The 12,457-nt window shown below is 38.3% G+C and overlaps 1 protein-coding gene and 1 pseudogene across 4 annotated transcripts in view; both read left to right on the top strand.

The window, feature by feature from the left end:
* The window catches only part of SPTAN1 (spectrin alpha, non-erythrocytic 1), a 72,982-nt gene that overhangs the window by 13,465 nt on the left and 47,060 nt on the right, over nucleotides 1-12,457 (top strand). For all 4 annotated transcript variants that reach the window (XM_037798584.1, XM_037798583.1, XM_037798582.1 and 1 more), the window contains exons 4-12: nucleotides 5,159-5,299; nucleotides 5,672-5,818; nucleotides 7,164-7,297; nucleotides 7,459-7,603; nucleotides 7,684-7,838; nucleotides 8,444-8,579; nucleotides 9,913-10,014; nucleotides 10,964-11,101; nucleotides 11,636-11,746. In XM_037798584.1, coding sequence (XP_037654512.1) covers nucleotides 5,159-5,299; nucleotides 5,672-5,818; nucleotides 7,164-7,297; nucleotides 7,459-7,603; nucleotides 7,684-7,838; nucleotides 8,444-8,579; nucleotides 9,913-10,014; nucleotides 10,964-11,101; nucleotides 11,636-11,746 — 1,209 coding nt within the window. The remainder of the gene's footprint in view (nucleotides 1-5,158; nucleotides 5,300-5,671; nucleotides 5,819-7,163; nucleotides 7,298-7,458; nucleotides 7,604-7,683; nucleotides 7,839-8,443; nucleotides 8,580-9,912; nucleotides 10,015-10,963; nucleotides 11,102-11,635; nucleotides 11,747-12,457) is intronic.
* On the top strand, nucleotides 420-2,122 carry LOC119505712 (annotated as a pseudogene).

Here is a 12,457-nt window from a genome sequence, read left to right as displayed (position 1 = left end):
AACTTTACTCAAAATTAAAGAGTACCCTGATAACAAGGTACAAAAATCCCAAGTACACTCTCTGGAAGAATGCCATAAAAAAGTAGGTGAGCCGCAGAATTGGATTTCTAGAAGAATAAGGACATCAAAGAAGCATTTGGATACTTTTCTTAACAGCAATAGTGGACTCAGGTTATTTTTTCCTCTTTGTGGAAAAGCAGTTGAGGTGACATGTTTTGCAGACTAGGTACACAGTATAGTTGGGGTGGAGATCAGTGACCTTGGGATCCAAGAATTTTTTACAGAGCAGAATCTTTCTTACTCAGAAGAATCAATTGCTGAAATTCCAATAGCCAAAATATTTAAGAGTTCTTCAGGGAACATTTCATTGTACTATTGCAACATTTTTGATCGTCTCAGAGTAAATAATGGTAAGTTTGACAGGATTGGGATAGAGGAGCCTTAGTCACTACTAATCTAGGTGCTCGGAAACACTATGCTGATATAATGTTGTCCCTAACAAGAAAAGGGTTTCATTACCTCATGTCTTTGGTTTCTTGTGATCCAACTAAACATGCAGGCTCAATATTTTATATTCTAGACACTGAAATTTAAAGGTCGTTTGGCACAATATGCAATATTCATTGTCTTGAGAAAGTTGATGTTTTTGAAGAACAACATAAAAGTTGGGGAATTGACTACATATTTGAAAAGTTATTGACTCCTAGGCACAGGTTTCAACAACCGGGAATCTCTTTCAACATGGCCCAGAACAACTCCACAAACAACATGATCGCTACACACCAAAGGCGCAGTCGCACCAAATTCACAGCCGACCAGTTGAAAATCCTCATCAACACCTTCAACCAAAAACCTTACCCAGGTCATGCCACCAAACAAAAACTTGCTTTAGAAATTAACGCTGAAGAGTCGAGAATCCAGATTTGGTTTCAGAATCGAAGAGCTCGACAGTCATTCCAGAGAAGAACAGAACCCGAGCAGGCCTTGGAATCAAGCCAGGCCCACAGGCAACACCTCCCTGCGGAGAATCAAGCTACTCTAGATGGTGCCGCACCTGCTATACATCTTCCCAATTGTGCACTCTCATCAAGGCGTTCAAGAACAACCCTTACCCTGGGATTGATTCCAGAGAACAGCTTGCTAAAGAAATTGGGGTTCCAGAGTCAAGAGTCCAAGTTTGGTTTCAAAACCGAAGATCTAGATTATTTGCCCAGAGAAAAAGAGAACCTGATGAGATCTTAGAACAAATACAAGACAAGGGGCAAAATCCCTGAGATGAGAAGGTTCACGGCATAGAAGCGACGCAAAATATCACCAACCTCACTAGCAATTGTTTTATTTCTCTGGAACCAGAATGAGGGGGCACAGAAACTAGTTCAGTGTATCTGATATCATCATCCTGAGCCCCAAATATTTCTCACTCTTGCTGGGGATGCACCCTTCCTCTGAGACTGCAAGTTGAGCATTCTGGAAATGTTAAGCAAGACTTCGGGGACAGAGATAGGTCCAAGAGGCACTCCACAGCACTACTGACCCAGCCTGGACCCAGAGTTCAGCAGAGCTGAGGACAATGAAAATAAAATGAATACATATCATTTCATAATCATCTCAGTAATAATTGATTCAGGCAAAAAACATCAATGTATGTAAAAATTTCGAAGTGAATGTTTTATGAAGAACAAGATACATATTGTCTCAAAGACTCTACACACAGGTTACTTATTAATCAAAAAAGGAAAACTGATAAATTTGCAATGGAAAAACCTGATAGATTCCACCGTGACCAAGTGCACAATATTCACTTTACCAACAGTAATACAGACTGACATGAGGTGCCGCCTGAAATGAAGCATCTAAGACACAATATCCCTTCTGTGGTTTTACTGCCATAAGTGCTCATGCTTAATTTAATCATAAGCAAACAGCAGGCAAAATTGAGTGACATTCTGCAAAGTTACAGACCTGTACTCTTCAACAGTGGATTGAATAATTGCAGTAAGGTTGGAGAGAAAGTATTCTAACTCAGGAAGTCTCCTGAAGAGTTATCTTCTATATGTAGCATTTATATGGGGAAGGGACACAAAAACAGAGACCTGTTTATGCCTAAAATTTCTCTCCAAAGATGCTCAAGAAACTGGTAATGTTAGTTATCTCTTGGGAAGAGAGGTGGAAAATTGAAATGGGAAATAGAACTTTTTTTTCACTTTGATATATGTATTTTTTTACTTATCATACCAAATAGTCAACTCAAAATTTCTCAGTTTAATCACTTCCAAGTATACCATTCATTCATTGGCATTGATTCTATTTGCAATATTGTGCTGCCATCACTAACACCCATTACCTCAACTTTTTCATCACCTCAAAGAGAAACTGCACCCATTAAGCAATAACTCCCCCTCCCCACACCTTCCTCTTCCCCACCTCCTGCTGCCATGGTCACTGGTATCCTTTAATCTACAACTGTTGCTGTGAAGTTTGCTTATTACAGGTATTTCATATAAACTATATCATACAATCATAAAAAAAAAAAAAGTTATTTACTTACAGAAAAATAAATGAGAAAAAAATTTTTGTACATGAACCTGTTTTTGAGCGATTGAAAATTATCTCAGGCATGAAAATAAAATGAATAACTAAAAGAAGTCATTTACAAGTCACCTCACAGATCTTTGTTCAAAAATGCATGTAACTTTTTAGAGAAAAACATGTAGTGTAACTAGGGGTAAAAATAGATTATACCTGTTTTATTTACAGATTATAAAAAGTTTTTACCATCAGCACTGTATAATAAACATATAAAAGAGAAATGCAATGAATATAACTTAAAGAAATACAGTAGACTTAAAATTGACATTGAGTGTAATATTTAAGGTGCAAGGTAAAAAGAAAGTAAGCTACAAAATTATTAAATATTAATTTTTACCATAAGCGCTCTTTATGTTTACCATGAATACCCCTGTTTTCTTCCCTTTTCACATTTTGTCTCCTTATATAGTAATTGTATATGTAAGAGAATCAAGAAACAAATTTTAAATTTTAATTAAATGACCCAGTCCATAAGGAACCAAGTGTTTTTTCCAAACTGTAAAAATTAAAAAAAATAATTTTTGAAGTACTATTAGCTGCCATTTGTTGTATAGCTGTTAGTAGCTATTTATTTGCAGACACTTTGCTAGGCTTTTTTCATGTGTTATCTCTAATCTTCCAATATCTTGCAAAAAGCCATTATCCCCCATTGTTATAGAAGGAATAAGGGTAAAAACTGAGGGTGCCCAAAGTCACATAGCTAATAAGTGACAGAACTGGAATTTTAGTCTTATACTTTCTTTCTCAGGTCACAACTATTTGCTTTATTTTTCCAACCTGCATTTCATTCCTATTGGCTTTCCTTAATTTCCCACCCCCCCCCCCCATCTGCCTCTCTGAAAGCTACTGCTGTTTGCTCATGCCTCTATTGAGAAATCCACCTGAATCAGAACCAGGATTTCCTCTCCTCCCTGTCAGCTTTCAACCTGTTTCTTAAGTGCACCTGTGATGGTTAGGTTTTTTTTTTTTTTTTTTCCCCTGGCTAGAAACCCTGCCTTCTTGCCCCCTTACCCTCTCCAACAATAGTAAGCTTGTGAAACTGGACACTCTCTAGCCCACAATATTTACCAGATCAGACGTTAGCAGGAATGGGAAAATTGTTCCACTACTGTAACAGGCGTAGCCCTAGTTCTTTACTTGCAGGTAATGAAAATGAAATTTGTGAGAGACAGTTGATTTGAGGGTGAGGTTTTCTCTAGCCTTCTGTGTCCTCATTTTTAATTTGAGCAAAGGCCTCTCATTTAATTTTTATTTTTGTGCTTACAGTTATCATGGAGATCTTGGCTTGGTAATTTATCTGATCCTATAAGTTAATAACTCAGTTTGGAAGGCAGCATTAACATAGAGGAAGGTGGGTGGAGTGCAAAGGCTATGTTTCCTGGATAACCTTTCTATCACTGGTTTAGACTTTCACACCGTACCGGACAGCGTGGCGCCCCATAGTCACTGCCACCCACATTGGGTCCCACATCCGAGTAGGTGGAGTATGGTTGTTGGTTGCCTTTTCCCCCTTGCCTTGGAATGCCTTTCACATCCTTCTCAGTGGTGGCTTACGATTTTAACAAACGGGTGGAAGTGATTGCAGTGGTGGAAGTGAATTGTGTGAGCGTTTTCCCCCCACACTCCTTTCTCCTTTCAGATTAAACGTCCAAACTTGTTTCTAAGAGAATCCACCCATGTTGACTATCCCATGACTTTCAAGTTTTTATTTTGCTGGGAGTGGCATCTCAACAGTGGGTGGATCCCAGCTTCTTTTCTGTTAGTGTTTAACGCTTTGTGTTTGTTTTTCTTATGTCTATTGGTGTTATATAGAAACTCCCAGTATCTTGGGTAGGCATAATCAAGACATTGAAGTTGAATTGGAATGTGGAATACTTTACCGAAACTTGGATTGATGATCAGTTTGCCCCACTTCTTGACAAGTTCTTACTGGGCCTATGCTGTGAGAACCCAAAGATGCTGGGAAGTGAATATGTTTGGGCCTGTGTTTGAAAGAAACTGAAGATGTGTTTTACCACAGACTATCTTTTCACAGAGGTTCCAAACATTTTTTCTGTCAAGAATCCTTTTTAATAGCTCATTACACTTCAGGACACCTCTCTTTTCTGCTTTCAAACGAAGGTTTTCTTCTTTATGTATGCCTCATACTTATTTCTTTATATTTATGATGTCTAGAGGACATAATATTTTTTGTTGCCCCCACCCACACCCCTACTTGCCTCCATGAATTCAGAATATACTCTTCAGTAATTTCTTTTTCAGTTTTCATGTTAATTCCTCATCTTTCCCTCCACAATAGGTTTCTGAGGTAGGAATCCCATTTGAGGAATAATTCCTCTGAAGTAAACTAGAATAAATCTATTTATGGAGGGTCAGTTATTTTGTAATTTTAAGACCTATCAGACCACTATAAAGTGTGAACTTTTTTCCTGCTCTCAGTTAAATCTGTAATTTCCTCTCGGTTTAGGGATTATCTTTTCAAAAGATTTTTATTTAGGGCTCCATGTGGTTTTTATCTCAAAGGAGCTCAACTGGTTATAATCTAGAGGGTTGAATTTTTATCCTCCAGACTCGTTTGATGGAGCTACACCGCCAGTGGGAATTACTTTTAGAGAAGATGCGGGAAAAAGGAATCAAACTGCTTCAGGCCCAGAAGTTGGTGCAGTATTTACGAGAATGTGAGGATGTGATGGACTGGATCAATGACAAGGTACGTTTTGGGAAGAAAGATTTCCAAAAGAAATGGAAGAGACTCATCTGTGATCTACAGCTGAGAGCCAGTGTTTATGGCAGATATAACCAGTGTATGCAGAAGGTGTGGAAGTGGGATTGCTATATCTCTAGTTGCTCTCTGGTATATTCTGTTCTGGAGCTCTGAAGCCTGGAGTCTCTAAGACAGAAATGCTGTGAACTCCTCCGCTTACCTGTGGGAGTAACTGAAATCACAAACCACACAGATAATTGTATCCAGTAAAGCTAATATGGCTCCATTCCTAATGTGTCTGTTTCATAGTAAACTTCTGGCAGGCTTTGTTACCATGTGTTGGTTGGTGACTCTGGCTCTGTTATGGTCCCTAAATAGGAAGCAATTGTGACTTCTGAGGAACTGGGCCAGGACCTAGAACACGTGGAGGTTTTACAGAAGAAATTTGAAGAATTTCAAACAGATATGGCTGCCCATGAAGAAAGAGTTAATGAAGTTAATCAGTTTGCTGCCAAACTCATCCAGGTAAATAGCAGAGAGCTCTGTGTTTCCTACAGCATCATTGTGTTAACCTTCTAGTGTATTCAGAAGAAAATTTTGATGATCAGTTCCTTAATCTCGGAGTAAGCAAGTTTTTGTAAGCATATCTAAGAGTTCTGTGTAGATCTAGGTAGGGCAACAATACTGAGTGCTCCTAAATTAGAGAATGCTTTTTAACTTTTTACTATGGGCAGGAAGGGCAGAGTTCATTTGATATGTTTTCTTCATCCACTTTGGGGTAGGGCTTGGTGAAGCTTTTATTGGGCTGCTAAAGCTAGGTCTCGGAGTTTCTCAGACAAGGGTGTAGTTGTGAATGCTTTCTTAGAATTGGCAGACATCCACCAATGCCTGATTGCTCTTGCTCTTTGATTTGAAGCTTCCTTGGGCTTTCTTGGGAGCTTGGGGACACCTTGTAATGAACAGCGTCTCCACTGGTAGTTCCAGAACCCATTAAGTGGGGAGTGACTCAGCTGACTCTTCCCTGTTGCCTACATGTGCAATTGTATACACTGCTTTTTTATTCTCACCTTCCACTATAGAGTTTAAAGTGTTCCAGAGACATCAAATAGTAGCAATTAGAGAGTTTTTGTTTTTAGGGAAATTTGATTTTAGGGGTACAAATTTTATATTTATGGCTCTGCTTAAGAGCTGGTGCTTCTTCCTTTTTGTCGGTGATGAAGAGGGAGGATATCCAGTCATTCCTCAACAATCCCTCACCCACATTCACTAACCTGGAATCCTGAGCCATCCCAAAGTTCTACTTGAGAAGAGTAGTCAGGCTGAACCCATGGTCTCCACAAATGGATCCAAGAACCCTGAAATGCTTCTTTTTACTTTATATTTAATGTTATTTTTAATTAAATAAAATGTGGTTGGTGGAGAAGAATATTTTTTTAAAAAGTGTTTCCAGTTTGAAGCCAGGAACAAACACTTGGAGCCCTGAAAACCATGTGTTTAGGCAGGAATGCTTGACAACTTCACAAGCATTTGAAATACCAAACTGAAGCAATTGGGGCAGGTGTTTGCATTGATGAAGCTATTATATAATTGCAGTTGAAGTGTTTCTTAATATAAAGGTTTTTAGTAGTTGCATAACCACTTTATATAGACTTAACCACCCTATTCTAATAGTTTTCCCCTTTTTAGAGAAGAGGAAACAGAAGCTCTTTTAAGATGTAGGTCAGAGAAGACCATTATTTTTTCTGTCATTGATTTTCTTCAGAACAGCAGAGATTTTGCTAAGTCAGACAGTTCAAGGAGCCAACCCTAGGGTAACTAGTTATAGGAGCCGGAATTATGACCAGATTCGTCTCTTCTACTTCTCATTTAGGAACAGCATCCTGAAGAGGAACTGATCAAGACTAAACAGGATGAAGTAAATGCAGCCTGGCAGCGACTGAAGGGACTGGCTCTTCAGAGACAGGGGAAGCTCTTTGGGGCAGCTGAAGTTCAGCGCTTTAATAGGTACCAAGTCAAAGTGGACGTCCATTTGAAGGGGCCTGATAAAGAATGTGGCATATGTTAATAAGATGCTATAGTTGGCTAGGCCTTAGCCCCGCGTAGGTTTCCCTATTCTTCTAGAGAATCATCATAACTGTGGGTTAACTGGTTTCTTTATTCTGCAGGGATGTGGATGAGACCATTAGCTGGATTAAGGAAAAGGAGCAATTAATGGCCTCTGATGATTTTGGCCGCGACTTGGCAAGTGTTCAGGCTCTGCTTCGGAAGCACGAGGGTTTGGAGAGAGATCTTGCTGCTTTAGAGGACAAGGTGGGTTTTGAAAGGAGCCGATTCTATAAATAACTTATCAGTGATCAGGAGAGCAGTTTTGACAGTAATTGTCTCTCTAGGTCAAAGCCCTGTGTGCTGACGCTGACCGCCTGCAGCAGTCCCACCCTCTGAGTGCAACTCAGATTCAAGTGAAGCGAGAGGAACTGATTACAAACTGGGAACAGATCCGTACTCTGGCAGCAGAGAGACATGCACGCCTCAATGATTCATACAGGTAGAAATAATCTTTCTGTGCTCAATAGCCTGTATCTTTTGTCTGTTTTTAGAGAAGAGGGGAAGGCAGAGTTAAGGGTCAATTCTATATATTGGAAAAAGTTTCTCTTTGCCTGCCAGGTTTCACTTAAGAAAATGCAGGTGACTTTTTCTTACCCATATCGTATTAGTTTGGAGACTGGCAACTTTATAGTTCTGTAAATATATTTTTTCCATTCCATATCACGAGATCATGGCTGATAAAAATGGAACTATCCCCTAAACTATCTGGATACCACATGAAATATCCTATTAAAATTATGCAAATCAAGGATTGGAAAGGAGAAGAATGCTTCTTACTAAACAGGAGTTAAACTTGGAAATAACAGGGAAGTTGAAAATATAGGACAAGATTGGGCAATGGACAGAACCTAAGTTTTAAAGGACTGATTTCAGCCTTTTGTTTTCCTTTTCCGTCTAGATTGGGAGACTCCTATATTTCCCAGGACTAGAGTTTGTATAGTTCATTAGACCTTTGAGAACATAGAATTTGGACCTTTGGTAGGCCATTTTCCAACCTGGGACATCCTGGGAAAGGTCTAATGACTTATCTTTGGTTTTTCCAAGGCTTCAACGCTTCCTTGCCGACTTCCGTGACCTCACCAGCTGGGTGACCGAGATGAAAGCCCTCATCAATGCAGATGAGCTTGCCAGCGATGTAGCTGGGGCTGAAGCTCTGCTGGATAGACATCAAGAACACAAGGTAATGTCTCCAGGATGTTCCCAAAATAAAGACATTAGCTTAAAATGAATTAGCATGTCATTGTCCAGTGAGGTCTGCAGTCAGCAGAGTTGTTGAAACCTTTTTCACAGGAGTCTGTCATCATAAGGATTGTTGTTGGCTTGGCTTTTGTAGATTTGCTCTACCTGCTTCTAGTAGATTGCAGAAATCGTGGGTTAAATGTCAGGATGTTAACTAATCCATAAAACCAAAGAGACAAACTGTGCCAAGGTAGAGGTGCTACTATTTTGCACATTCATCCTATGCTATCTTAAAAAAATGTCTTCGTTTACATGCTGAATTTCATAGTTGAATGCTGTGAAATACTGGTATTTCCCCAAGGTTTATTCCATGGAAAACTAGTGATATGAGATCTTAATAGGTCTTACCTTTAAAAAGAAGGGGGGTTTTCTGTGGCAAAGTAATTTGGAAAACACTGTTAAATAGGATTTTTAAAATTATTATTACTAGAGAGGTTTTAATGTACTAGGTATAAAATCAGTATACAAAAGTCAAGTATGTTCCTTTACACTAAGAACAGAGTTAGAAATGTGATTTTTAAAGATACCACTTAAATTTGCATCAGCAAGCATAAGATACTTGGGAATAAATCTAACAAAAAGTTGTGTAAGACATTGTGGAGAAAGCTATAAAGCTCTTTGAAAGACATTCAAGAGAAACTAAGTAAATGAGATTACTTATCTAGTTCATGAATGGAATGTCCTTTTTTTCTTTTGTCTTTTAAGAGCAGTTGTAGGTTTCAGAAAAATTATGTAGAAAGTACCAAGTTCCCACATACCCTCTGGAACAATCTTTTGTAAAGGTGTAATTCTCCCCAAAATAATTAAGTTCGGTGCAATTCCAGTCAAAGGACCAGCAGGTTTTCTGTTTGTTTTTAGAATAAGAAAAGCTGATTCTAAAATTTGTTTGGAAGGAAAAAATCCAAAAACAGCTAGGAAATTTTTGAAGAACAAGATGGGGTTGTGGGAGGAGCTTTCCCTACTAGGTAATATAAAGTCATAGCAAGCAAGACCATTTGGTACAAAGAAAACAAATAGACCAATGGAACAGAGGAGAGAGCACAGACCCATGGAAATGTATGGAAACTCAGAGCTAGGAAAAAGTAGGAAAAGGACATATGAATAAATGATGTTCTGTTTCGTGAATTAGACTGATAATTAGGAAACCTGGTCTAATCTCTTGTTCTATTCCTCATTCTAGATGTGTTATTTTGACTTCTAATGATCATTTGAAATCCCACACTTCTTTTTCTTTTATAAGATGCCAAGCATAATTGTGCCTTTTTTGCCCATAGGGTGAAATCGATGCTCATGAAGATAGCTTTAAATCTGCAGATGAATCTGGACAGGCCCTGCTTGCTGCTGGTCATTATGCCTCAGATGAAGTGAGGGAGAAGGTAAGAGAAGAAAAGAAGTTTTCAAAGGAGAGATTATTTCTTTTTTGTTTTTAGTTTCTGATAGTTATTATCTATCCTTAAGTATCCAGACATTGCATGTCATCGTGGTGTGTGAGAACACTTAGATTACTTAGATTGAGATTCCATCTCAAAGTTGAGGAGCAGCTTCTCTCTTCAGCGATTTAAAGAGACCTGTGTGGTACAGTATGGTGATTGGTGTCTGACGGGAGAGAGACTGTTTGTTTGGCAAACATGCGACACATTTCCTACTTAAAGGGAATTTTGCAGGGACCTGAGTCCCACATTAGTAGTTGGAGCCAAGAGCCAACAAAATTTATTTTTTTGATTTATATGTATAAATGCTTACGTGGGCCTGTCTTGGAATATAGAGTTGCCTGGGGAACACTAGATAAATAATGTCTTTTTAATATATTATATGTGCTAAGAGATATTTCATAAAGAGACCAAAAGTAACTTTGGAGCCTAAAGCCTAAAAGTTGTGTCCATTGCTGGATTTTTTTTTTTTTCTTTTATACATATTTTACGGAGCACACGCTCAGTTGGCATTCCTCAGCTAAGATTCTCTACTCTATTTACACTGCCTCATTTTTAGATGGATGCACTTTTTGTTCTAACTAGGAGTTTACTTAGCATTTTTGCCTGGAATCGTTTGTGATGTGTGGCAGTAAGTTCCATATTAGCCAGAAGATGCCATCTCCCTTAGATTCACATAAACATACAAGTTGCTCAGGATTTATACATTTCTTGTAGCATTGCTTACACATACAAGTGAAAGTTATTCTTCCCCTTTTGCAAGTCAGTAAAAAGTCTTCAAGATTAGCATTAGGATTAGAAATTCCATGGCAGCCTTTATGTCTGATTAGAGGACATTAAGACTGACATTTCATCCCAGTAGTGAACCTGACATTCTGTTTCCTGTCTCTCCTAGCTCACCATCCTTTCTGAAGAAAGAGCTTCTCTGCTGGAGCTGTGGGAACTGCGCCGGCAGCAGTATGAGCAATGCATGGACTTGCAGCTCTTCTATCGGGACACTGAGCAAGTGGACAATTGGATGAGCAAACAAGAGGTAATTTGTGAGCAAAAGTCCTTGCACAGAGGTGAGAAAAGAAGTCTTGATTTTGTTTATCTTTCACATAGTTTTCTTATTCTGTTTAGGAAATCACTGCCATGTCAGTTCTGAATCAAATGAAGAGAGGACAATGAGCAGGCTTTCTGTTAGCTTTACCAGCATTTCTCCCTGCTGAGATTGCAGGGTCCTCAGAGGAGGCACCAGTTTTTTAGATAGGTGTGATATTGTAAAATTGTTTTTTATTAAAAAGAATACTTTCTTTCTTAGAATATAGCATTATGCATATTCTAAATCTAATAAAAGCAACAAAGTTATTGGAAAATATGGAATAAGGATTTCACTGGTATTGTTGAATTGGTTTTTAAGTGGATCCAAAATGACTTTATGCTTTCCAGAGGAAATCTTAGAAGTTTAATAGACGTAGAATCTCTTTTCTCCGTTCTGTATTTTGACCAAATTATCCTTTGTTTTCTCATTTTAGAAGATCAAAGGATAGAACATTATTCTGAACACTTTACTTTCTTTTGCAAGGCATTCTTACTGAATGAAGACCTGGGAGATTCCTTGGATAGTGTGGAAGCACTTCTGAAGAAACATGAGGACTTTGAAAAATCTCTCAGTGCTCAGGAAGAAAAGATTACTGTAAGATCCCTTATTGTTCTCAGTGTCTTCAAATGATCCTTAGAGTAAGCCAGAAGTCTCTTCTTTTCCATAAGATTTCTGAGCAGCTTTGGTGGAGGAGCTATGTGAAAGATACTCTTGTGAGTGCTTAAAATCTCATGGAGATGATGTACCATTTGTTCTAAATATACACAACTTTATAGAATGAAATCATTTACTTGCTGTAAACCTCCAAGTGAGAAACACTTTTCACTAGAAGTAGTTAAGAATTACTGTGGGAGGTGATCTTCCCATTCAAAACAGATCTTGGAAGTAGGAATTGGAAGGCTGTTAACTTGCATCTGATCTTCTGTGAGGAAATGATGTTGTAGGTAATGTCTCCAGTTTTGAATGGAGCTAGCATAATATTGTTGCATCTGTCTAATAACATCAAGCAAAAACTCAAAAGCTAAGGGAAAACCCTTGCTGGATGAGCAAAATGTAGTATATACATATAATGGAATATTATGCAGCTACGAAAAAGAACAAGGCTCTGATACATGTGACAATATGGATGAACCTTGAAGACATGATGTTGAATAAAATAAGTTAGACACAAAATGACAAATGTTCTATGATGTCACTGATATGAAATAATTAGAATAAGCATATTCATAGACTCAGAAACTAGAATATAGGTACCAAGGACTGGGGATGGGGAAGGAAATGGAGAGTTAAAGCTTAGTTGTTACA

The sequence above is a fragment of the Choloepus didactylus genome, chromosome 10, assembly GCF_015220235.1.
Source record: "Choloepus didactylus isolate mChoDid1 chromosome 10, mChoDid1.pri, whole genome shotgun sequence".
Taxonomy (NCBI): domain Eukaryota; kingdom Metazoa; phylum Chordata; class Mammalia; order Pilosa; family Megalonychidae; genus Choloepus; species Choloepus didactylus.
This window is presented reverse-complemented; position numbering and strand designations above follow the sequence as displayed.